General features: G+C 44.3%; 1 protein-coding gene across 4 annotated transcripts in view; it reads left to right on the top strand.

The window, feature by feature from the left end:
* rasl10a (RAS-like, family 10, member A) overlaps positions 1-19,885 on the top strand; it is a 31,172-nt gene extending 11,287 nt beyond the window's left edge. For 3 of the 4 annotated variants that reach the window (XM_069182136.1, XM_069182139.1, XM_069182140.1), the window contains 2 exons: positions 10,083-10,207; positions 17,544-19,885. In XM_069182136.1, the coding sequence (XP_069038237.1) occupies positions 10,083-10,207; positions 17,544-17,814 (396 nt within the window). In that variant the 3' untranslated portion in view covers positions 17,815-19,885. The remainder of the gene's footprint in view (positions 1-10,082; positions 10,208-17,543) is intronic. The other variant, XM_069182137.1, reaches the window with a different exon arrangement.
* The last annotated feature ends 4,037 nt before the right edge of the window (positions 19,886-23,922 follow it).

Genomic DNA, 23,922 nt, shown 5'->3' with positions numbered 1-23,922 from the left:
ACTGTGTGGGACCAGTACTGTATGTCAACACAGTGGTGCAGTGGTTAACATTGCCTAATCACTTTGCTTCATGGATCTGAGCCGTTGTGGGAACAATTGGTGGTCAGACTGAGCCAATATGTTACCCTCTTAGAGTGTGCCGGTAGGTGTTCGATATGGTCCTGTTTGGATGTGTGCACCAGATTGCATTGCTGTGTTCTGCTCTGTGTGTTTTATGATACAGTATCTTGAACAGGCTGAATAGCTTTGCAGGCGCCCTATGCAGATGCCATGGCCTGTCTGTTTGAGTCCCCTCACCAGCGACTAGGACTATAAATGGCTGCAAGAGCCTTTGGCGTGGTTCTTATTTGTGCAGGGTAAAGAACTTTTTATGTTCCTCTGTAGCACGGTGATCCGAAGCTCAGACTGGGATTCTGGTTGTGCGGGCAGTGGTTGTTGCCTATAATCCCTCATCAGACTTGAGGTGGAGGCTTGGTGCTGGTTCAGAAGGGAGTGGCCGGGTCAGGGTCAGAACGCGCTCACAGCAGGGGCTGGCTGGGCTGTCTCGTGGGTTCACTCCAATACCCTTTCGTTTATCTCCCTCGTTTCAGATCGCCTCTCAGGCTGCGTCCAGAATTCACCATCTCAGCGTCTTGAAAGAGCTGCAGACATTTCACCCGAGAGTTTAATGTTAATTAAATCATCTAATAATGGACCTGATGAATTATCTCCATTTCTCCATTTTAAACATCGTCATTATTTGTATTATTGGTGTTTTTCTTTTAAGCTGTCACAATCTATTGACCGACTTGGGGAGGATGCTTTAGTAATTGTCATATAGATTAGTATAATAATATTATAAAAATAGCTCAAACCAACAAGCCTGTAATTAAATTCAAATACATCTGTTTCTGCAGCACATCAGAAATACCAGTGCACTGGTAAGGTGTTTTTGTCCCTGTTCAATAATCTGTATGATGTGATATTTCTGTTGTTGTTTCATTACATTTTGAAAATCTACATTGCATTAGTGAGAATGTACGGGAAAAAATATTTGAGCATTATGTGGAGTTTCCTCAATGGATATCATATTCTGTGAGAAGTGTTTCCTCACTTATAATAATAGCTTGAATTTACAGAACACTTTTAAGCCTGAAGGATCACATGGCACTTAAAATACATCCAGCAAACCTCTGACAGAATTATTAGAAATTTCATCAAAGTAATTCTTTAGCACTGCTACCTCACAGCTCTGGGGCCCTGGGTTCAATCCCTGCGGTGCTGTCTGTGTGGAGTCTGTAAGTCCACAGTCCAAAGGCTGTGGATTGATTGTTTTCTGGCAGAACTGGCCCAGGTGTGTGTCTGTGTTTGTGTCCGTCTGCCCTGCAGTGGACTGGCGACCTGTCCACGGTGCACCCTGCCTTGTGCCCGCTGTTGGCCAGGATGGGCTCTGGGTCCGCTGCAACCCTGAACTGGTGTAAGTGGCTCGAAAGTGAAAGGAAAGCGACCTTCTTTTGTGTTTGCGCAGTGGGGCCTAGCTGTGGTTAGGACTCTGTTACGCCGAAGTGGCCTAGCTGAAACTGAACCCTTATGGGGGACCAGGGCTGGGCTGGGGGCCGTGGTATAAGGAAGAAGTAGCTGTGCTCATCCACATCGCAGATCCTTTCAACTAGTCTCGACAGGCGTACAGTAGGTCAGAAAACTGGATCGTCGGAGGAGTGGCAGCGCAGTGCTAAGGTGTACAGGGAACTCGGGTTTTAAATCAGAAACAAGGTTCGACTTATTGGACACTGAATCCATACTCTCCGGCATGGAATACAGCTGCCCGGATTTTCCGAATCATTGCTTGGACTCATTGTACCCAGCAGTCTATTTTCACAGGGCAGGTATGCAAGTGGCCCGAGGGCAGAGGCCTGCTCTGTAGAGCCATCTCTGAAAGCTGTTTAATTAAGATTAGAGACCCCACCTCAGTGTGCAGTAGTCAGATGTTTGATTTTGCAATGCGAGGCTTTTATTGTATTTTGAAGATACTTTTGGTTTCTGTCTCACCGTTAAATTCTTCTGATTTTGCAACTCAGTAGATTTCTGGGAGAGGCGTAAAAAAAAAAAAGGAAAATGTTTATTTTTTCCTTCTCCCAACCTCTTTGCCTCTCAAGAATCCCAAACAAGCCGCCACCCCCGCTGGCCACCACCTTGTTTCACATCATTGTGAACCGTGAGCAGTTTCCTTGAGGTCTTGAAGGTGAGGCAGGAGGCCTGAGTTGTCACGGCAACACGGTCCTCAAGTACTGAAGAGGGCAGATGAAAGCTTTTCCGTCAGGGGCTGCTCTGAAGCAGACTTTTGGGAAAAGGTAATCATCAGAGGAAGAGAAGTGCCGAAAGAAAAATCCTGTAACAACTAACCTTTTAAAACAATCTTTTTGAAGATTTCTGTCAGTGGAATAGTGTTGAATCAGGACTTCACACATTACGCCAATCAAAAAAAGAACAAAACCAGCAGCAAAGCCTTTAAAGAAGAGAATGCATTTTATTTGACAAGCCATCTTTTCTAACCAGCCAGTATTTTCCCTGATTCTACTCCTTTAATAGATTTTGTGTCTTCCTAACCTGCACAATAAATCCCAGCCATAAGCAGCTTCCCCTGTCACGTTCTGTGCTTTATAAACAACTGCACTTTTGAAAATCAGTCAAGGCACATTACTGTACAGGGCAATAAAAAAAATACCAGTATTTACACTCATGTTTGGCAAGAGACTACAGGCGGGAGATTTACTGTTCTAGAAGAACATGAGCCATATTTCTCCGTTTTAAAATAACAGCTCTTTTATAGTGAATTTTAAAAACATCTCTAAACAATTTGTTACATGAATGGCACATCCATTTCTATAAAGTAAATAATTTCAGAAGTGCTCAGATTTGTTAGAATAATAATTACAAATCTGAGGGACTCACAGAGAACACAGCTTGTTTAAACCATGAGTGATGTCTGTCAGGACTAAAATCCACCTTTGTTCCACTGGGACCCTGTCAGTGAGATGTTGTTTCAAGGTGATCTTTTTGCCCTTTATTGCTTGTTAAATTGCTAGTAGCTAATTGATCCCATGATGTTTTCTGAAGGATCCCAGAGTCACATTAACAGCTAACTGTGGGTAGTTTGTTCCAGACTCGGCTGGAAAGACGTGGCTCTCTTGTGTGCAGAACCAAATGCATCTCTTAATTTTCATTGGGGACCCCATATGTATGAGGAATTATAAGACAACCTGATTAGCCGAACAAAAAGCATTTTGTATCTCTAGATCCCATAAGACTAGCTCCAATCTTTTTTTTTCTCGTTCTTCTGGTGAAATGCATCGTGTCAGTGCTCTGGTCAAAGCACGTTTAGCAATATAACCACATTTCATCTCTGCGGACAGCTTTGTAATGAGTTCTGGAGATCTGCTCTGTAACACCACATACTGTATGTAGCAAGCAACCCATCATGCTTTAGTCTGGTACATTTTGTCATTAAGTACCACATATTAGTATGGCTTTTTCTGTTTACAAAAAGTGTATTTATGTTTAACTATTATTTCTCTATTCATATTCCCTTATGGATTTGGCAGCTGTAATTGAGTCCATGTAATGCTGTTGAAATTGGACAGTCACACACATACTCGTCCCCTGAGACCTGCTGTCAGATCAATCCCCTTTCTTCTTGTGAATGCAGGATGAAAATCGCATTGTTTGTGCACTATCAGAGAACAGATGAAGCTTCAACAAACTTTCATTACACATAGTAGTACATAGATCACACAGTAGCTGATCCAATACCCCAGACACCCTAGCCTAGACACTGTGTCACTGAAGACACATTTTACATACCACTAAATGCTATAGAATGTGATCAGACACCACAGCGTATGAAAATAAACTATGAACCTGAGCCCAAAATTATGAAATTTCATTATTTCACCTTAAGCCTTAAGACTAAGTGTTGCAAATTAAAGGATCTTTTGACTTAAATTAAAAGAGGAAACACATCAAAGCTACAGCCTGTGACCATGTTAACTATTATTAATGTACCTTGTAATGATCTGAAACCACAGCCTTCCAAGTGCAAGTCCAGACCCCTGACCACTGCCTTCTAAATGTACTAGGATGAGCAATAGGAAGAGAAATCAACTTCTGTTTTAATGCTGCTGGCTGTAGTTCTGCAGCACTGAGTGAAACGCCAGAGCAGGGCACTATTTTTATCAGCGTCCTCCTTGCAATTAGCCCCCTTCGCACTTGAGTTCATAGCACCCTGATGAACAGGCACTCATGAAGGCTCCCGTAATGCGAGCACTATTAAAAATGCACGCTTGTTTTTCTCTGCTGAGATAGAGATGTCAGGTGGCTGCAGCTTCGCCTTAAGAGTGAGAGTGTTTGGAGTGCCTGTGGAGGAGCAGGAGGAATTGGCTAGCAGTATTACTGGCATATTAGGGCTTATGATGATCTTGCAGGAAGAACGAGTCCATTGTTTTACATACTGCTGGGCTCTGGAGGTACTGCAAGACCATCTTCTGGCTGGGTTTGTTTCTTAGGAGAGCAGACTTATCAGGCCCAAGAGGGGAAAGAGCTCTTCACAAATGATGGATGGAGCCTAGCGTCAAAGCACAGGAACACAGAGCCGTCCGATTCTCCGAATCACCGGCACACTCCCCTGCATGAACAGGAGATGCAGACTTCCCTTCCCTGTGTTCAGCTGCCCTCCACCCCCTCATCTTCCCCTCTCTCACAGCAGCCCCTTGAGGCTCCTCTCAAGGGACAGGGAAGAGAGGCGGAGTGGGGGGTAGCAGATCAATCTTTTATCTGTCCTTGCACCGTAGAGACGGAGAATCTCTCACACTCGGCCTTGATAAGTCCTCACCTCGATCGCGTTTGTCTCTGGAGTCACTTTCTCCCCTCCTGCTCTGCCTCAGATCCTCCGTGGAAATCACCTCTCATGATACAAATCTAGATAGACGCCTGTGTTCTGGGGATCCTTTTGGCAGGTTGTGTACTCAGCTAGGTGGGTTGACAGCAAAGTATTAAATACACTTTTGTTAACTTGTTTATGTCTGAAAGTGGGATTTGGCTGCACTACTGCAATGGTTTTATTTCACAGAGGTTCAGGAGGAGGTCAGAATCTAGTGTTGTGCCTTGGCTCCCCCGTGTATAAACACTCCCTGGCTGCACACAACGTTTTGAGCTGATGTTGCTCCTCGCCAGTTTGCTGGTCCTTAGAGAAATGTTCCTTTCATGTTTAGAAATGATTTGAATGTTAAAAAGTTCATAACAAACTCTGGTTGCATAAAACACGTATTGAATATACCATGTGATGAATAGAGATTTATTGCTCCTTATTAACTTGGCTGCGGATGTCAGTGTATTGAACAGTCGCTAATGTTAGCCAGAATATCTCAAGTTTCTTGTAGCATTGTGTCCTTGCGGCTCTGGGTCCTGGGTGCATTTCTGGACTTGGGCTGCTGTCTTTGTGCAGTTTGTATGTATGTACTGTGTGTTTGTATGTTCTCATGGGTTTCCTCCAGGTGCTCCGGTTTCCTCCCACAGTCCAAAGACATACCGGCAGGTTTATTGGCTTCTGGAAAAATTGGTCCTGGTTTGAGTCTGTGCGTGTCTGTTTGACCCGTGGCGGACTGGAGGCCCGTCCAGGATGTACCCTGCCATGCTCCCATTGCTTTCCAGGCGTCTCTGTGACCCTGAATGGGAAGAAGCAGTTATCAAATGGATGGATGTAAGATTGTACATAAAATCTTTAATCCCCCTAGTGCTTTGGAACTACAGTCTTAACTGTGGATGTGGGTGTTTTCTGAAACCGGTGATGACCTGACCATCATCCACCAGTAGGAACTGCTCTGCACCAACAGGGAATTGGGGTAGACAGTGCTCGTTCTGCAGAATCCCCAAGTGAGCTAGCCAGTATAAATTATCCATGACCGTCAGCTGGAATGTAATGATTCATGTTCCCAGGTGCGGGGTTAATGGATGCTTCGCTTGAAAACAAAGGGAAACAGGGAACACCTAGGGAAGCACAGCAGCAGAAAACAGTACCGTTACCTGACATCGCATGCCACAGACAGGCCTACTGAATCAGCCGAAGAACAAGCTGAGTGGAGTACTGTATGTTTCAGCATTTTTCCTCATCTGTCTCTCTCACTAAGTGCCACATTGCAGCTCCTAACAGTAGATTGCCTTCATAACTTAAATTGGAGAAGATTTAATTACACGGCAGAGCTCAGTTAAGAAAACAAGCAGGAGCACATTGTGCTGAGATGAGGCTGGGAAACGCTGACTCCTTTATCACACCTTTATGTCTTGCTTGGTTTTCTTTTATACACCAGTCTGCAGCTTCCTCCTTTCAGCTGGAGTTAATGAGTGTATTTTTCTTTTTGGTGTCTGGTTTTTAAAGACTGACTCCCGTCAGCTGAAAGCTAGCACTTTCTGCAGCTAAATTCATCACACTTTCTAGATCATAAAGCACCGTTAAATAGCTAAAGACAGGTCTGTTGCTGGTAAAGATGTGTTTTTTGGAATGTCTGGGTTCCTGATGTATTTTATTTTGGTTTTCTTAGTATTTGTGAGGCTCCTTGTACTTTCATCCTTCTGTTTTTGGGGTGTGTGTGTGTGTGGGGGGAGGTTACACTAAATTGCCATAAAATTATCCAGGAGTAACTACTCCGGGAATTTCAAGGCCATTCTTCCTATGACAGAACAGGAAGTGGCTTTTTTCAGGAGGCCTCCAGTGTGCTTGCCGCATTTACAGGTTCATGTTCTAGCTGAGCCGGTGCCTGAAGTATGATTTTAATCAAAGAAATAAAAGTTTATTGCTTCTGTGAAAAAACTCTTTGTTAATCTGTACGTGACTATAACGGCGAATGCTGTCTTACCTCCTTTTTGTCTGGAGAGATGTTTTGTGTCCTGGGATCGAAATTATATTTTTCAATCTAGTAGCTGCTGTGTCTGCTGCTGTATTGCTGGAGAATAAAAATAAAAAATTCAGAAAACCATCAGTTCCTTCAGTTTGTCTTCATCACTCAAACCATAATACCTCAATACCTGTGTATGGAAGACCTAATATAAGTTTAATAAGGGAGAGCATTGCAGTGGCACAGTGGTTAGCACTGCTGCCTCACAGCTCTGGGACCCGGGTCCATTCTTGGGGAGTTAGCTGCATCGAGTTTGTATGATCTCCCCATGTTCATGTGGCTTTCCTCTGGGTGCTCCAGTTTCCTCCATGCTGGTGGGTTAACTGGCTTCTGGGAAAGTTAGCCCTGGAGAGAATGTGTGCGTGTTTATCTCTGGGTGTGCCCTGCGATGGAGTGGCGTCAGGACAGATGCACAGGTCGCTTGCTGGGATAGGCACCGGCTCCCCTGCAGCTCCTGCGTTTTCACAGGGCAATTAGCTCTCTTGCGAAAGCTGCAGGCAGAGACGGGGCTTCTCTTGGGGGCAACGGGAGAGGCCTGGGTCGCAGCGCTGCTGACTGTCGCCCCCTGGGCTCCGGGGGCTCGCCCAGCGCCGCGCACGATCGCACGTTCCTGCCAGGAGCCGCTCGGGCTCACTGCTCCCGCGCGAAGGCAGGGTCCGCGGCTGAGGCCGATGCAATTAGCTCCCCCGCGCACTTCTGACCACTGCAGCCTGGCGAGCAGCGCCTGGGGAAGCCTGCTCTAACTACCCCGGCGTGAACCTGCAGAGCTCTGTCCTGTTTTGGGGGTTCGGCACTGTGTGGGGATCAGGGATGTAGTAAAAACCGTAGAGCAGGGAAGGCCTCAGCCCAACGGGAACAAAGACGCCCATTCGGAGCCTCGGTGTGTCATAAGAATGAGAATAAAAGTAAGCTGAGCGCCACAGTGGCACATCTTGGGCCCTGGGTTCAATTCCAGGGAAGCCATCTCCCTGTGTTTCCAGGAAAATGAGTAATTGGGTTTCCTCTGGTTTCATCCCACAGCCCCAGAACGTACTGGTTAATGGATTGGCTCCTGGAAGAATTAGCCCTGGTGTGAGTGTGTGCCTGTCAACGTCTGTGTGTCTGCCCCGCGATGGACTGGCATCCCACTGCCTCCAGCTCCCCACAATGCCCTGTATCAGATCGAGCAGTCTCGAAAATGGATGGCTGCATATAGGCCAGTTAAAATAAAATAACCAAAAAAGAGGGGTTCCAGAAAAGCACTTGGAATGGTGCTGCAGATAGAGTTGAGGCTGGGGCCTGTGATCTGAAGCTGGGTCTTGAGCACTGGAGCGTGGCTGAATGACACAAGGCCTGAGCCAGCTAACTGGCTGCTTCAGTAAAACTTTTAGAATGCGTAGTAACAAAGTCTCGAAATAGATTTGCAAAGAAACCCCTTTAATGCTCCTGAACAGGCTGTTCGCTTGTTCAGTTCCTTGGGTAACATATGTCTGCACCTGTCCAGTTAATTTGCCAGAGCTTGTACACTGCAGGGTACTTTACCTGCAAAGCACTTCAGAAGCTGCAGGGTCTCTTTAAATATATCTGTGCTGGAACATATGGTCATTCCTGGAAAAAAAGAGAACAGCTGTCATTTGGATGCTGACTTCAAGCCAATATACTTTATACTGCAGCACAGATTTTACCACCAGTTTACTGATGATTTGTAGTCTAGAACAGAGGTTTTCAAATTTTATGGCTACTGTTTGTGGGTGCGGGGGGCTCCTGCGGACCTTTGTGAGCTGCATGCCCTTTTCTGAAAAACAGTGATCAAGAATGTTCGTTGGGTTAATCGTCTTTATTTAAAAGCTGGATAGTTTTTAGTCTTGCTCAGATTGCTTCAAGTTGTTGTGGAAATATGTTCTGCTCTGCAGAGTTTCACTCTCCTACAGTATAGGACATAATACTAGCACAATAACTGTTAGAAAAAGGTCTCCTATATTTCATGTATTTGATCTTGTACACTTTATGCCTTGTGTATGTGTTTATATTATTTTGAAGCTGGATTAATTCTCTCTGGATCAGTAATCCATGCCATCACTCTCTGAAGGTGGTGGGGAAAATACAATATTCACGATGATCAATGTATAACCCCCTGGAGAGGTTGAATTCCAATTGGAATTTTTAAAGCATTTTCAGACTACTGTTTCTCTAGCCCTTTTTATAGTGATTGATTATGTCATTATAGATAAGTTCGTCGCTACTGGGACATGACCATTATATCCTATCCTTCCATGCATTTTTACCCTCTTCACTCAATTGAGGGTCATGGGGGCGCAGGAGCCTATCTGGAAAACCAGCTGATGTAAGGCGGGGTACCCCTGGGAGGGACCCTTGCCCGTCACAGGGCAGAGACACACACACTCACACCAGGGTCAGTTTTCCCGTAAGCCAGTTACCCTCCCAGTACAGTAAGTCTTCGGAATGTGGGAGACAACTGGAGCAGCTGGGGGAAACACACATGAACCCCAGGACTGGAATTGAACCCAGAACTCCAGCACTGCAAAACTGCACTGACAACCACTGCACCACCATGCTGCCCTCCTGCCCCACTGCCTGAAACATGTAGATTGCTTGTTCTGTACAACTGACCTCTCTTTGCCACTCGTCAATACACATAGAAGGTTTGCCACCGCCTCGGTACTACATTGCTGCAGTATTGGTGATGCAGACTTACAGTGATAAAGAGGCCCGGGGGTTGTAGCAGCAGGAAGAGCTGGTTAAGCAAAAGTTCGAGATTGCAGTTGTGCATTTTTGCAGAAGAAAAGCGAACATTGCTAGAAAGTTAAGTCTCGAGCAGAATGATGGAATCAATTGATGACATTTCTTTCTGTGGTGTTTTTTTTTTTGGGGGGGGGGGCATTTCTGACTCTCGCTTACTGCCCTGCTGGCTCTCAGTCACGCAGTGCCAAGCGTGTGACATGCACTGCAGACGGAGCTTCCGGACGGCAGCAGGACCCCTGGCTGGGTCCAAGGGGGGGCTGGAGTCACCACAGGCTGGACCGGCACATATGGGGATTTTTGTGGGTTTTGAAGCCAGGAGTCGTCTACTTTTAAAAGAGTAAAAAAAACTCTCGATAACCAGTATGCCTCGACGTTAACCTTTCCCAATGCAATTCTGTTGTCACACGTCTTCAGGAGTGGATGGACCTGCGGTGCAGAGGGGTGCGGAACGCCAATGCCTACATCCTGGTCTACGACATCTGCTGCGTGGAGAGCTTCGAGTACGTGAAAATGATCCGGCAGCAGATTGTGGAGCACAGGTACCCCGGCACACCTGTCCCCTGCCTTCTTCCCATCCGCAGCTCGGCCACTGTTGGCTCGAAATGCCCACCACAGCCCCTCATCGTAGTGGGGTGGGATGTGCAGCCTTATACATGTTCATCACACTAAGCTAGGAAAAAAAATCACAAATAATATCACATTTTATATATGTATATTTATGATAAAAAGGGAAAGGAACAATTTTCTTTGACTGTGCTGATTGTGATTGTTAAAAAATAAATTTAAAAAATCCCAAAGGCATATATACATAATACATATAATGCATTATGTATTTATGTATGCCCCTCCGTAATTATATGGGAGAAATACAGTTCGTTACTTCGAGTTGTTGTATACAGTAGTCCTCAGAGCCAGAATCTTTCTAGGCTTCTTTAAAAGATCATCAGCTGAAGACCTCTGCCAAGTGTCACATGTATTGGAAGAGACATCCTATGCCATGGCTTATATTCCTGTACCGCTCTTGATGTGGATCAGTAATAAATCCTGATTGCCCAGAGTCCTCTTTCCATCCCAAGTCAGCTCTCTGAGAGCCTGGACATTCCACATTCGTCAGTGTGGAGCTGATGTGTGCCTGGCAACTGAAGATCTAGCAGCTCAGAACAGTGCCTTCAATTTAGGATCCTGCCATTTTGACTACAGACGTCTTTGTATGTCTGAGGAGATTCTGAAAGGATTCTGACTGGATGTGCACCGTGCAGAGGACAGACATATTCAAGTGGCCTTAGAGGTGCTTTCTCGGAAGATCTGAATGTCATTCCGACCTTATCAGCTTCAGGGTTCAATGTTCGGGTGTGGTTTTTGCACAGCGTGAAGCTCTGTTCCAGAGGATGAAAGTATCTTTCCAGGATCAGTGCAAAATGGCTGGCAGCTGTCTGGCTCCTGCCATTGACTGGCATTCCTGAGACGAAGTCCCTCCCCCTCTTCAGGCGCTTGCTGCAACCAGAGTGCCTGGATAGGCGTCACTAGTATAATATAGCTTATACTGTGTTGCAGTACCCCATGCAAGGACTTGTATCGTTTCCTGGATGCTGGTGGAAAGCATCTTTACTTCTCCTATCTCAGTGTGGTGTGGTAGCCTGAGTGTTGAGAGTCAGGGGAAGTTGGGTGGGAACTCTTAATACTGCTAGTAAAATAATTGGCCAACCACAGACACAGCTTAAAGTGCCAAATCATACTGCAGTTCAAAGGACAGCTCAGCTTATCATTGATAATCCCCTTCACCCTCTTCATTCCCATTTGAAACTGCTGCTTTCAGGGAGGTGGTTTAGAATGGGTTTAGAATGCCTATGGCCAAGAAAAATGTCTGCAGTACAATAAATCTTTTGTTCCCTGTGCAATTGGTATAATAAATGCAGCTAACTGACGGTTTCCTATATGAAGCTATGGGATTAGTGTAATATGGGCAGAGCATGACTGTATACTATATGTATTAAATATAGTATATTATATACTAGTATATACAGCATATGTGTACTGTTATATGGCTAGGACTATTGTTTGTTTTTAACGTGTATGTACACTATTTTATGTTGAGTGTTTTTTGTTGTGGTTTTGTACAGTGGTGCCAATGACACATGTCCACCCATTTACCCATTATAAAGTTATATACAGTACAAGTGTGTTTTCGGTTCGATTCCCTATCTGCTGGGGGAGGAGATGTTGCCATTCCAAGCACTACTGGCTATGAGATTCTACAGAAACAGAATCAAGCTAGCCACTTAATTAACCCCTTCTCGTCTGTGGCCATTCTGATGGACACAGGATTGGATCTAATATTACAGCTATGTAAACCTAGACAATGCATGGGTGGTGACAAAATCTTGTGCTTTTCAAACGGAGAAAATGGTTATTGTTGGCACAACATTGGTGCTCCACTGTTTGAGAGGTGTACAGTACAGCATGATGATGAATGGTGTTCTGAAATCTGCTCTCCTATCAGCAATCGGTATACCTGCTTCCAGTAGATATTAAGATGGGATACCTGCCCTTTTTTTGATCTGGTCTCCATCTGCTCACCTGCTCGCTGACTCTTACACAGTACCTGTCGGCCATATGCGTTACACTCTCCGTCCCCAGCGAAGGGCTATCCCACCCCGCTGCTGACACCAATGTAACACATCGGGGGCTCTGGCGGGTGCCCTTGCCGCATTAGGTCGGCCCCCCCACCGTCGGGGGCTCGAACCCGGGACTCCCGCATCACTCAGCAGGGACCCAGCCCGGTGAGCCAAAGAGAGATCTCTCTACAGCCCAGGGGCTGTGGTCCTGCTACCACAGGGAAGGGCGGTGACGTCACCTGCTCTGGTAAGCCGGCTCTTACACAGTACCTGTCGGCCGTAAGCGTTACAATATAGATAGTTGGATGGAGTTTTTAGAGGCTGATAATTAAAAATTATATGGCTATTGAGACTATAATAGATGGCATTTAGTGGCACAACAACACAGCATTGCTTAGCAGATTAAAAGTTCTAGTCACGTTGCTGTGTACAGTAGTACAAGTGTGCAGAAGATATTATTGGTTTGGAGTTTCTTCTCCTTGGCTCTCCTTTTCATGACCAGTAATTGTGTAAAATTAAATATATCCCTTTAGTGGGTTTGGTAAAAAGAGAAAAGAAACATCTGTTTTGGCGGTGCTGTGGTTTTATTTTTTTGGTGGGGAATATGCTTAGAATAATTGTTTAGCCTTCTGAGGTCCTGTGGTAGAATCAGTATGAATTTTCTCAATTACAGGCAGATGATGTTTTATGAAAGAATGATCATTTCTTGATGTACAACATTTGTACCTCCGGTATTTAGGAAATGCTATTTTTCAATTTAAATCAATAAAACGAAAAAGGTACGCAATGCGAACAATGTAAGGCAAGAGACAGCTATTTCTTATTTCAATTTATGTAGCTACAGAAGCTGAATGGCTGTCTGAATGATGCAAATAGCTTGTCTTTGCTCTTCGGGACTGCTGTGTTTTTTCTCTGAGATCAGGGGAAGAGCGCCGTTCCCTGTGCTGTGAACAGCTGTGTCTCTGGTGAAATTACACGTCACTCAGTGTACTCAGTTTTATTGTTGGCACAGCCCCCACCGCAGCCCTGCAACACAGGAAGCCTTTTATTTATTCAGACGAATGCCTGCCATCCCGATGCTCGTTCTGGCAGGACTTCGCTCCCATGCAGGTAAATTATTAGGTGTGGATTTCAGTAAAAAAAACAATGGGGTTGTAGTCCGTTACATGCTTTATTAAGAATAGCTAAAAACTGTCATGATCACTGTTGGCATCAGCTGATGCCTTTACCCAGTTCACACAGAGCGATCAATAAACCGTCAAAATGCTTACAGTGCTGTAATATTAAACATTGATTGGAGCATGCAAAGGAAATAAGTTATTGCAATTGTGACGTAAAGCACAATGACCAAAACAGAGCGTGAAACACAAACTAATACAATCCCTGCATGCACTGCAGGTTCTACAAGTACACACCTGTAAGTGGAAATATACTGTAGCAGTACAGCGCACAGAAATTAAAGTGACAAGCAACATGATAAGACGTGCTAACACTTAAAGCACTAGCTCATGCTGTTAAGCTTAACATCCTGTTCGATATATTCATGTTAGCCTGAAACCCACTGCTGATGCACGAGAATTTGCACTCGAAGGCTCTTGAACTTCACTCCTAAGGTTTTCTTTTTTTTTCACTTCACTAAATGGAACACAGTATTGGAACAGTGTACATGGTCACCCTTACACTGCTCTGCATGTAGTAGTCTGTAATTAAAGCTGCTCTAGTTTCTGTTTTTTTTCCCCATTTCTTAAATTAACTTCTTTCACCCTTTTGATATATTCCATTTGAGCTTTCGTTTTCCTTAATAATGTTCACAGAATGTTTATATATCCTTTTCAATGGGCAGCCAGTGGGTGGTTGGCATTGCTACCTTGCAACGCTGGGGCCTGGGTTCAATTCAGAGTTTGCATGTTCCCTCTGTGTTCATGTGGGTTTCCTCTGACTGCTCTGGTTTCTTCCCACAGGCCAAAGACATGCTGGTAGGTTAATGGGCTTCTGGGAAAATTAGCCCTGGTGTGAGTGTGCGTGTGTCTGTATGCCCTGTGTTGGACTGGCGACCCATCCAGGGTGTGTCACACCTCGCACCCGGTTCTTCCTGGGCTAGGCTCCGGGCCACCATGACCCTGAATTGGATAAGTGGCTATTGATGCTATGATGTTTTTTGATTCAACAAAATGGAACATCACTGGAAGGAGGCGAATGCTTCTGCCAGGCACTGTACATGTATATTTTCAAAGCAGTGTCTCCGTGACTGATCACAAAGCAGCTTATTTGTGGCGAGGGCTGTGATGACCCACACAGGGTGCAAGGTCTCCCACAAGGGAGACAGACAACACTCTGGACCGTAGGCCAGTCCATCATGAGGCGCACAAACACACGACTGCTAGAGACACAGATGAGCCGCAACAGCATGGTTTTGGAAAGTGGGAGGAAATCAGAGCCTTCAGAGACCCATGCAACCACAAGGAAATGATCCATTCAGGCATTGAACTCGGGATCCCAATGCTGCTGTGCCAACCACAATCATTATTTCAGACACCAAAATATGTACTTTTTTTAAAAGTGATTTTAAGAACCCTTTTTGAGGCCACAGCTCTCCTGAAGCAGTTGTCTCTCCCTTGCCTGCTCTCTTGCTAATACAGTGACTTCCACCACTATGGGAAACAAAATCAATATTGTTAATGTTCTCTCTTTCTCCACAGACTGGTATGATGATAAATCAGCAGCTGATTTAATAAAGTATTACCTCAGAAATACATTCTAAAGTGATTATATTACATTCTGAATCCTTTATTCAGCACAAGTGCTTCATTCTTCCTAAAATCATTTGAGAGGCAAAGACAGAGTCATTTACATCTGTCAGGACCTTCCACAGAGGCATGTTGAACTATGCGAGTTGTTTTAATGGAGTAATTGCAAAAGTAATTGACCATAGTACCTGTATCAGACTCCCATGCCACAAAGAGAAATTGCTACATAAATTTGTTAGGAAAAATACAATTATCTGAAAAACAAAGTGTGCTGTTCTGAGACTATATATAATGCAATAATGTAATGTCTAACCAATCCATTTATTGGAGCTACACAAAACTACTTTTTCAATAATCTGTCTTTCGAAGGATTGTTTCCTTTGGTATTTCTTAAAGGACAAGCTGATATTTCCACTGAGCCAATGAAACTGTTGTAATTGTTTAGCTTGTCATTTGCGTATTTGGTTAGGTGCACTGAAAATGATTCTTGAAACAGCCTCTGACAACATTAAATAATTATTAACAAAAAAATACTGCGAAACTTAATAATTAGTAATAGTAAATAATAATATAAATAGTAATTAACTATTAAACAGGTTTATTTATGCATTCACACCCATTTCTACAGCAGGGCATTTTGCAGTGGTTAGCATTGCTACCTTGCAGCAGTGAGGCCCTGGGTCAGTTCCTGAGTTCCTGCTTTCTGTGTGGAGCCTGTATGTTCTTCTTGTGTTCACATGGGTTTCCTCCAGGTGCTCCAGTTTCCTCCCACAGTCCAAAGACACGCTGGTGGGTTAATTGGGTTCTGTAGTCATGTCTGGTGGTCTGGGTGTGTCCTGTCCTGTCCAGGATATGCTTGTCTCACCAGCAAACCTGTACTGGATAAAACAGTTAGGAAATGGATGGATCTGAGCAAAGCAGTGACTTCCCTAATACCGGAAACCAGAACTCCCAGACACTCCTGCACACTGCTGCAGCTCGCTGACTGGTTCCCCCGGACTCACCTCCCTGCTCTTGTGATGCAGACCCACCTACTGCACCAGAAACTACAGGACTATCTTCCAGCCCCTCCTTTGCCATTAGATCACATTGCTGATCTTTGCAATTCCTATGTCTTGTATCACATCGCCTTTATTTCACTTATTCTTAGAAACATTTATGATCCATCCTAGTGTTGTAAGATTATTGCATTATATTACATTTTTGCATTTAATGGTTTGCAATTCATTGACTGTTGATACACCTTACGTCAGGGGAGCAGTTAAACCTGAGCAATGAGCAGATGTCTCAGGTTTGCTGGGGGTCGGTTCACATGTAAGTGCCCTCTGCAAAACTGGTTGCCTCCCCCCCCCTCCCTTGTCTGGGCTGTGTAGCAGTAGGAGAAGTAGCAGAAGCAATCTGAGAAGGAAAAGTGAGGTTGAGAGGTTACAGCCGAAGCATAGGGTGGCTCAGAATACACACAGCACCGTGCTACAGCTATTCATCAAGATGATTTTCTGAACAATTGTCTAAATTCTCCTGCTGACACTGTTCAGTGTTACAATCATCTCTTTAAGAAAGACATGCACAGTTCATGTTTTGTTGCATGTAAAAAAAGTTAATGTGAATTCATTGCTTATTGGTGCAACATCTGAACGATACTTTCATTCCCTTCCCTGTGGTCCTTTGAGATGTGTAAACCCATGGCTGAATAAGATGGAACTACCTGCCATACACTTTATTATCAGCAGGGGATTTAATTTTTCCTGAGGAAGAGCTTTGGCAGTGTGCAGCGTTGACCTCTGATTGTTTATGTAGACATTTGGAAAGCACAGGGAAACCGACTGCTTGGCTCAGTGAGACATTTCACACTGCGGGCTCTTGCACAAATCGGCAGAACACCGTGATAACATCTTATATCGGCCTGTACAGAAATTTCTCAGCTAAGGCAGAAAGCTGGAAAGATCCTGCAACTGCCATTAGCTCATGTAAGATCCCGGAGGCTGAAAAACATGAAGTCAGACCTTTGTCTGCCCTTGAAAAGAGTGTTTTTTGGGGGGATCTCCAGGAGCAGTGGAGCCCTGAGAAGACACAACAACTTGGGTCCCCGATATTATTTTCTGCATTTACCCATCTGGAAGATGCCTCTGCATCCCCCAGGTGTAAAAGCAACAGACATAGGAAGACTTTCACCCCCACTGCAATTTCTCTCTCCAACAGCGTAAAGTGACTCTCTTCTCTGCTGCACCGCCATGGTGCCGTCTTCTGCGTTGGCAGTGTTCGTCTTCCTCGCTGTATCGGCCCGTGCAGCCGTACAGACTGCCCCCAGAGGAGAGCAAAGCTTGAGCTGAACACCTGGGAGCCGTGTCTGCTGGGGGCAGCTGTCTGACCCGTGTGCCTGCTGGGGGCAGCTGTCTGACCCGTGTGCCTGCTGGGGGCAGCTGTCTGACCCGTGTGCCTGCTGGGGGCAGCTGTCTCACCCGTGTGCCTGCTGGGGGCAGCTGTCTGACCCGTGTGCCTGCGTGTCGTTGCAGGGTGGGCAGCAGCAGCGAGGTGCCCATCCTCGTGGTGGGCAGCAAGAGGGACCTGCAGAGGCAGCGCTTCACGCCGCGCCGGGCCGTGTCCGTCCTGGTCAAGAAGAGCTGGAAGTGTGGCTACGTGGAGTGCTCGGCCAAGTACAACTGGCACATCACGCTGCTGTTCAAGGAGCTGCTGGGCAGCGCGGTGGCCCGCAGCCTCCGGCACAACCACAGCTCCATCCGCCTGCAGGGGGCGCTGCACCGCAACCGCTGCAGCGTCATGTAACCACGGCGACAGGGCGCGAGGACCGGGGGGGCGGCGGCCGCCAGCTCGAGAGACCCGTTTCTACGACGCCAGCAGAGTCCTCACCCCGTGCGACAAGCCCCCCCCCGGTTCAAGCTGGCGCCCCGCTGCTCCCCTTTTTACTGAATTCATCTGCTTCATCTCTTCAGTGCCAGAGAGCTTCCTCTTTCTTTAGATGTTTTCTACGGTCACGTCAGGGAAGGGGCGACTTTGTGGGGACGTCAGAGCCAGAGGGCAGAGAACAGCATGCAATACCACCTGCTTGCACGGGGAGGTTGAAGCCCTGGGTATATCAGCTGTGTCCTGAAATATCTGCCGTCCGTTCCGCTACATCACTGATTGTGACTGAGTGGCCAAGGGAAAGGAAACGTTTGCATTCACACTCCCAGTAATTTGGGAAAGAGCACCCAGTGCACCCAGTGCCAGATTCACCTCTGTACCCAGGTATCCAGCCACGAGAGCTGGAGTTCAGGTAGCAGAGGCCTCTATTGCTCTGTGAGCGGACCTTAACCGTCCTGACAGGGTTGTGGGATCAGTGCCTTCCTGATCCCCCTTCCACGAGGGGAATTGGAGGGCAGCCTGTCTCTTTCTTTATGCTTCTGTAAAGTAATGTGGTTATGTACCCCAAAACATCCTCTGTGTGTGCTGTTAATGCAGTGCCCTTTATCCCTGTTCCTCCCAGCCAAGTGACTGGGCTCGGGCGTGATCAGAAGTAGGTCTCAATGGAGATCTTTAATGTTGGAAAATAAAACAAGGAATTTATTTATCCAAACGTAATAAGCCAAACAGGTAAAGTAGGATATAATAGGTAAATTAGATACAGTAGTATATGACCTACTGGTAACATTTCCCTTTAAGGTCAGAAGCCTTTTCCCCTTTTCTGAGCTGGTCATTTCAGTCAGCCTCACACTTGGGCAGGGTTGCGGTGGCCATCTTAGATTCTCCCACTGGACTGACATTAGGGGACAAAACAACAGCCTCCAACACCCATCAAACTTCAAGAATTAGGGAACAATACCGTGGTTTGTGGGGAAAAAGCTGAAGGTAAGTAGCACTCACCCCTCCTATGCACCTTCACAGGAAGGGAGCAGGAAGTCTTGGTGTGCTTCATCACATCACCTTATGTAAATGTAAAGAAAGAGACACATCCCTGTCACAGGTAGCGGTCTGAGTTTTGAAAGCAGAGGGTTATTTGTGATTTTCATTTCATAGCTGTAACTTCTCTCGTAATTAGTATTTTTTCCTTACATATTTATCCAACATGAAAATAATAATTGTTAAAAGTGGCTGAGGTTAAAAGACGTTGGCATGCGCCGTTGACTGTTCTGTAGTGTTGATGTTCCTGAGGATTCTGCCATTGTGGTGTGTTTCCTGGATGTTGCATGCCTGTCTCCTAGCAATTGAGGGTATCATCAGACTGGGAATCAGTGTCTCCTGTTCTCTTTGTGTAAGGTTGTTGTCATTTATACATTTCCTATCAAACAGCTGTGTTCAAGCTACTTTGCGGATACAGAATAATCACTATTTTGTCAAGTTATTAGACTTCTCAATGAATATGTTGTTAATAAACCAGTTAGGAGTCATGCTTGACGGAATAGATACTCCATTATTTTTAAGATCTGTAAAAATGTCACAGATGTGTGCTGGGCAAAATTGGGCAGAAAGGGCTGCATTGGTTTTTGAATTTTTGTTCTAGATAAAACTCTTAATGAACATAACTGGACATAACATAACTGGAGCTAGTCTTTTCGAAGAAAACCACTAAGAATGCATTTGATTATATGTCAGTTTGTTTATAAATATGGACTCTATACCCAAGGTGCTCTAAACTGTTTTTCCTAGAAAGATTTCCAAAAAACAGAGTGATATCAAACAGCATTTTCTGCAGGATTTAATTGTCAAGAAGTTTACTTTTGTCGGTTTTGACATTATTTCATCCTTCTCTGCAATTGAGTGTTTTCAATTCTTCAAAACAGAACTTGTTGTTTTTAATCTCATCTTCAAATGTTCTTATTGGGGTGGGGTGAGGTGAATAAACAATGTCTTCCTTTTGCATGCTGAGTGCTGGTTTCAATGAGGTGCTGGCTTCTGAAGTAGACTACGCTGCGTTGGTTCCTGAGAGACCTGACCTGATCAGGGCCAGACGTGCTCCAGTGCCACTTTGCTTACATAAACTCTCACGAAGTAACGTCTCATTTCATGTCTGGATCCATTGCCAAAATGAGATGGGATTTACCCAGAAGCATTAATGTGTATTGTGCCAACAAGTCACTCAAAAAGAAGGGTATGAGTTACATCTACAGCTGTTCAGCTGGTATAATGCTGGCAAATCACCTTTCCTGTGTTGTAAATCATATCTTTATTTTCTGCTAAGTCACATAAACCTACAGTGCCAAGACAACAGCTTCACCATCTGAGATCTTTCATGTAGTTGGATAGATTCATTCACAATTCAGGGAGTGGCTGTAAAGTATCCTCTCAATATAGGTGAAGCTAATCATCATATAAATGGTGATAAAGGGTAAAGGTTGTGGTTTTGAGTCCCAGCAGTAGATTCTGGTACAGTTATCATCGCTGTGGGTAAAACAGCATGGAACAGTGTACCGTTCAGTGGGATTCACATACGCCAGAAACCAGGGTGAGTTCTTTGCCTGATGAGGATAAACTGAAACACGTGTAGCTGCTTTTTTGTAAGCTGCTGTATATCTAGTAAGTTAGACTTGTTCCATACATTTCCAAAACAAGTTAAGCCAACAACAGAGTTCAGGGATTTATAAAATGCATAGGAAAACTGTTTAATTTTGCAACAATTTAAAAAATGACCATTTTAATCATATTTTCATTTAATCTAAACTACAAAAAAAAACTATTTTAATTTCCATTTTAAACTGGGATTCTTAAACTGTGATCTTTTCTGGCTTTTATTCCAAGTTGGATTTATTCCTTAGGTGCATAAAACACTTAGTTGAATTAAGTGCTAGTTTGGAATGTATGCGGAGGGCCCTGGCAACACCAAGATCAGCTCAGCTCTGTCATAGGACAGAGCCTATCCCAGAAAACCATGGGCACAAGGCGTGTGCCCTGCAATGGAGGGGACATCAGTCCGTCGTGGGGCACACACATACAGACACCCACAGCAGGGCTGACATTCCCAGAAGCCATTTAGCCTCCCAGTATGGCTGTGGACAGTGAGAGCAAACCAGAGCCCCTGGAGTCAATCAGCATGAGCACAGAGAGAACATACGAGCCCACACAGATACAGCAGCACCCAAGGAACGGAACCCACTGCACACCCCTGGGAAACCCTGCTCTGCAGCTGGATCTAAAGTAGGGCTTAGGGCAGCAGCAAACAATAGAGTCTTGCAGGTTTAAAATACAGAGCAGCTGTGTGAAATTTTAACCATAATTCTAGAAATGATGTGACTATGCCAGTGACTAGACTTGCCCCTTATTAATTAATTGAATTTGTATTACCATTTAGGTGTTCCACCTTCCCCTCCATGTGTCATTTAATTAACCCTGTGAAAAAAGCGTTCATTGTTAAATCTGCTGGTTTCTCTGCATTTTTTTTTACTTCTCTGTCACGATAAGGAGAATAAGCACCACTTCTGTTTTTCAGTCAGGAGCACAGCTTGCAGACAGACATTGCTAGTCTGATCAGAAAACTGTGAACAACTAGTGGTAATTATCATATATTCTGTTTATTTTACAAAAACATTACACTTGCGAAATGAAAAAAATCACTGCATGTACAGTAGGACAGGGGCCTCAAGCTTTGCTCTTTGAGGGCCACAGTGCCTTCTGGTGTTCTAGGTTAGGGTTCTCAATTAATTGAATACATCTAATTTAATTCCTCATTGAGCAAATGCGTTTATTCATTTCATATCAGTCCATCTGTTATCAATAAGGTGTTTGTCCTGGTGATGTGTCCCGGCACTCCAGATATTCCCTTGCTCCCAGAACCACAGAGCTTTGAGGCAGAAGAGTCGACCTCCTCCTTATTATAATTCAAGACTTTCGCCCTTTGATGATCACCTCTAACACGCTGTTCATCCCAAGAACATGACTTGAAGCCCTTGCAGGGCTGGGGGAAGTATTTCATACATCCAATTAATTCCACATTAAAACTGAATAAGTTCACCACCCTGAGCTCGAGGTGGGGAAAGAAGTTTTAAGAGTCTACCGCTCTCCAGGAACAGAGTGTGAGACCCGTGATGTGTAGAGAAATTCTGCCAGTTTTTCCATTAGATAATTTGTTTTTACCAAATACAGCTTTTAATGCATGAAACTTGAATTTCACCAGGCAGCTCCCTGTTCTGTGCCACTGAAGTTAATCTGGTTTATGAAGAAGACTTTACATGTTGAACATAAAGAATTCAATGTGTTTTTCTGGGCGTAAATGAAAAGAAAATGGACCATCCAAACTCCCACAACATTCTGGGTACTTGATGGCAGTCCTACCAATTACGCCAAACAGCATCATGAAAACAGGTAGCTGGAGATCATTTGTAAAAATACAGCTATTGTTTCAAAAGCTCAATAGACTACAAGATTTCTCTTACATAATCATCAAACAATGATATCTGAAGCAGAACCAGTTTGGCTATAACCCCTAATCTTATCTGGCCTCTGCCAACTGATTTATATGCTATAGTTAAAGATCAACAGCTGCCCCCTTATTGAAATGCTCAGATGTTGCTTTATTCCAATGGCTCCAAATGTATTAGGGGTTTGTGTTAAAGTGAACATCTGTAAAATATTGTTTTTTTTAACCTTGCTGGTTTTATTTTGGAGGAGGCTTCTTTAGGTTGGTATATCGTGATTGGATTTACTATACTGCATGCTCATTAATGTGAGCATTAGGAGTACATCTGAATCTGTGGAAGACACAGCGTCGTTTCTTCAAGGTGAACCAGGGAAGGGATAAGCTGTGGAAATATGTTGGTCAGAGCCCCAGAGGCTCTGTCGGTCAAGTTCTGTCGGTCAAGGAGAAACAAAGCAAGTTTCTTGCTCATTGAAACTATCCTTCAAGTGGTCTAGGAGAAGTGCCTGAAGATATGTGATCCCACTGACAACTGGAAAAACGAAACAGTGCCTAAAGTGGAAACTGACCACTGATATGGAAACACAGCACAAACGTAAGATCTCAGCTTCTCCATATGTGCATTGCTTTTCTTTCACAAATATTATGAACCTGATCAAAATACTGTAGGTTCTTTGATTATGCTTTAATGTTTGCAACACTTTATTAAGGCATAGTAAGAAACTACTCAGACTGAATTGTCAATAAAATATTAACAGTATATATGAGGACAATGTGAAGTTTGTTATTAAGCATTTTATTAATTAGTTCTGGGATCAGTTACTTCCAGGCTATTATTACTTAAATTAACGCCATTAATCTGTGTTGTTATTAAGGATTTAGAATTTGAATAAGATAAGATCACTTTATTGGCCATATACAATTTCTTGTATTAGTAATTTGTCTTTTCTGCATACCCCAGCTTGCTCTCCATGAGAGACACAGACAGGAAGAGAAGCTGGGGGTCAATTCAAGCTATCGATATTCATCGCATCTGTACTGCAGCTACCTCAGTTTTCATGAGAATCCCTAGTATGACAAAACTATAACCCACTTCTCCCAGCTCACAATGCTTATGACATTTCCTTGACAATTTCCAGCATTAAATTGACAAGTGCTAATCGGAAACTCTGGTGGAGGTTGTTTTAAATTTAATTTATGCAATTATTAATTGAATGACTCATTAGTGATCATTTCAAAGTCTAAACCTCTCATAACTCTCACTTCTAGGGATTAGACAGCAATAACAGCTACTGAAATTAAATAAGGATTGTTAGAAGCATAATCATTATTTTTGCTTTTGTAGAGTGTTTTTTTCTCCCAAAGGACAACATTTCATAGAAGAGGAAACCCACTGCATTCAGTACTGAAGTACAGATCTCACCTGTGTGATGCACAGCAACCATTGTGTATCAGCACATCTGCACAGCAGATCAGGTGGAAAGCTAAGATACTGAATTGAATTAAGGGGGAAATTTAAGAAGGTTGGATTCTACAAAGCCTAAAGT

Source organism: Lepisosteus oculatus, chromosome 22, assembly GCF_040954835.1.
Source record: "Lepisosteus oculatus isolate fLepOcu1 chromosome 22, fLepOcu1.hap2, whole genome shotgun sequence".
NCBI classification, from domain to species: Eukaryota; Metazoa; Chordata; class Actinopteri; order Semionotiformes; family Lepisosteidae; genus Lepisosteus; species Lepisosteus oculatus.
Note: the sequence above shows the minus strand (reverse complement) of the source record. Positions and strands in the feature narration are given on the sequence as shown.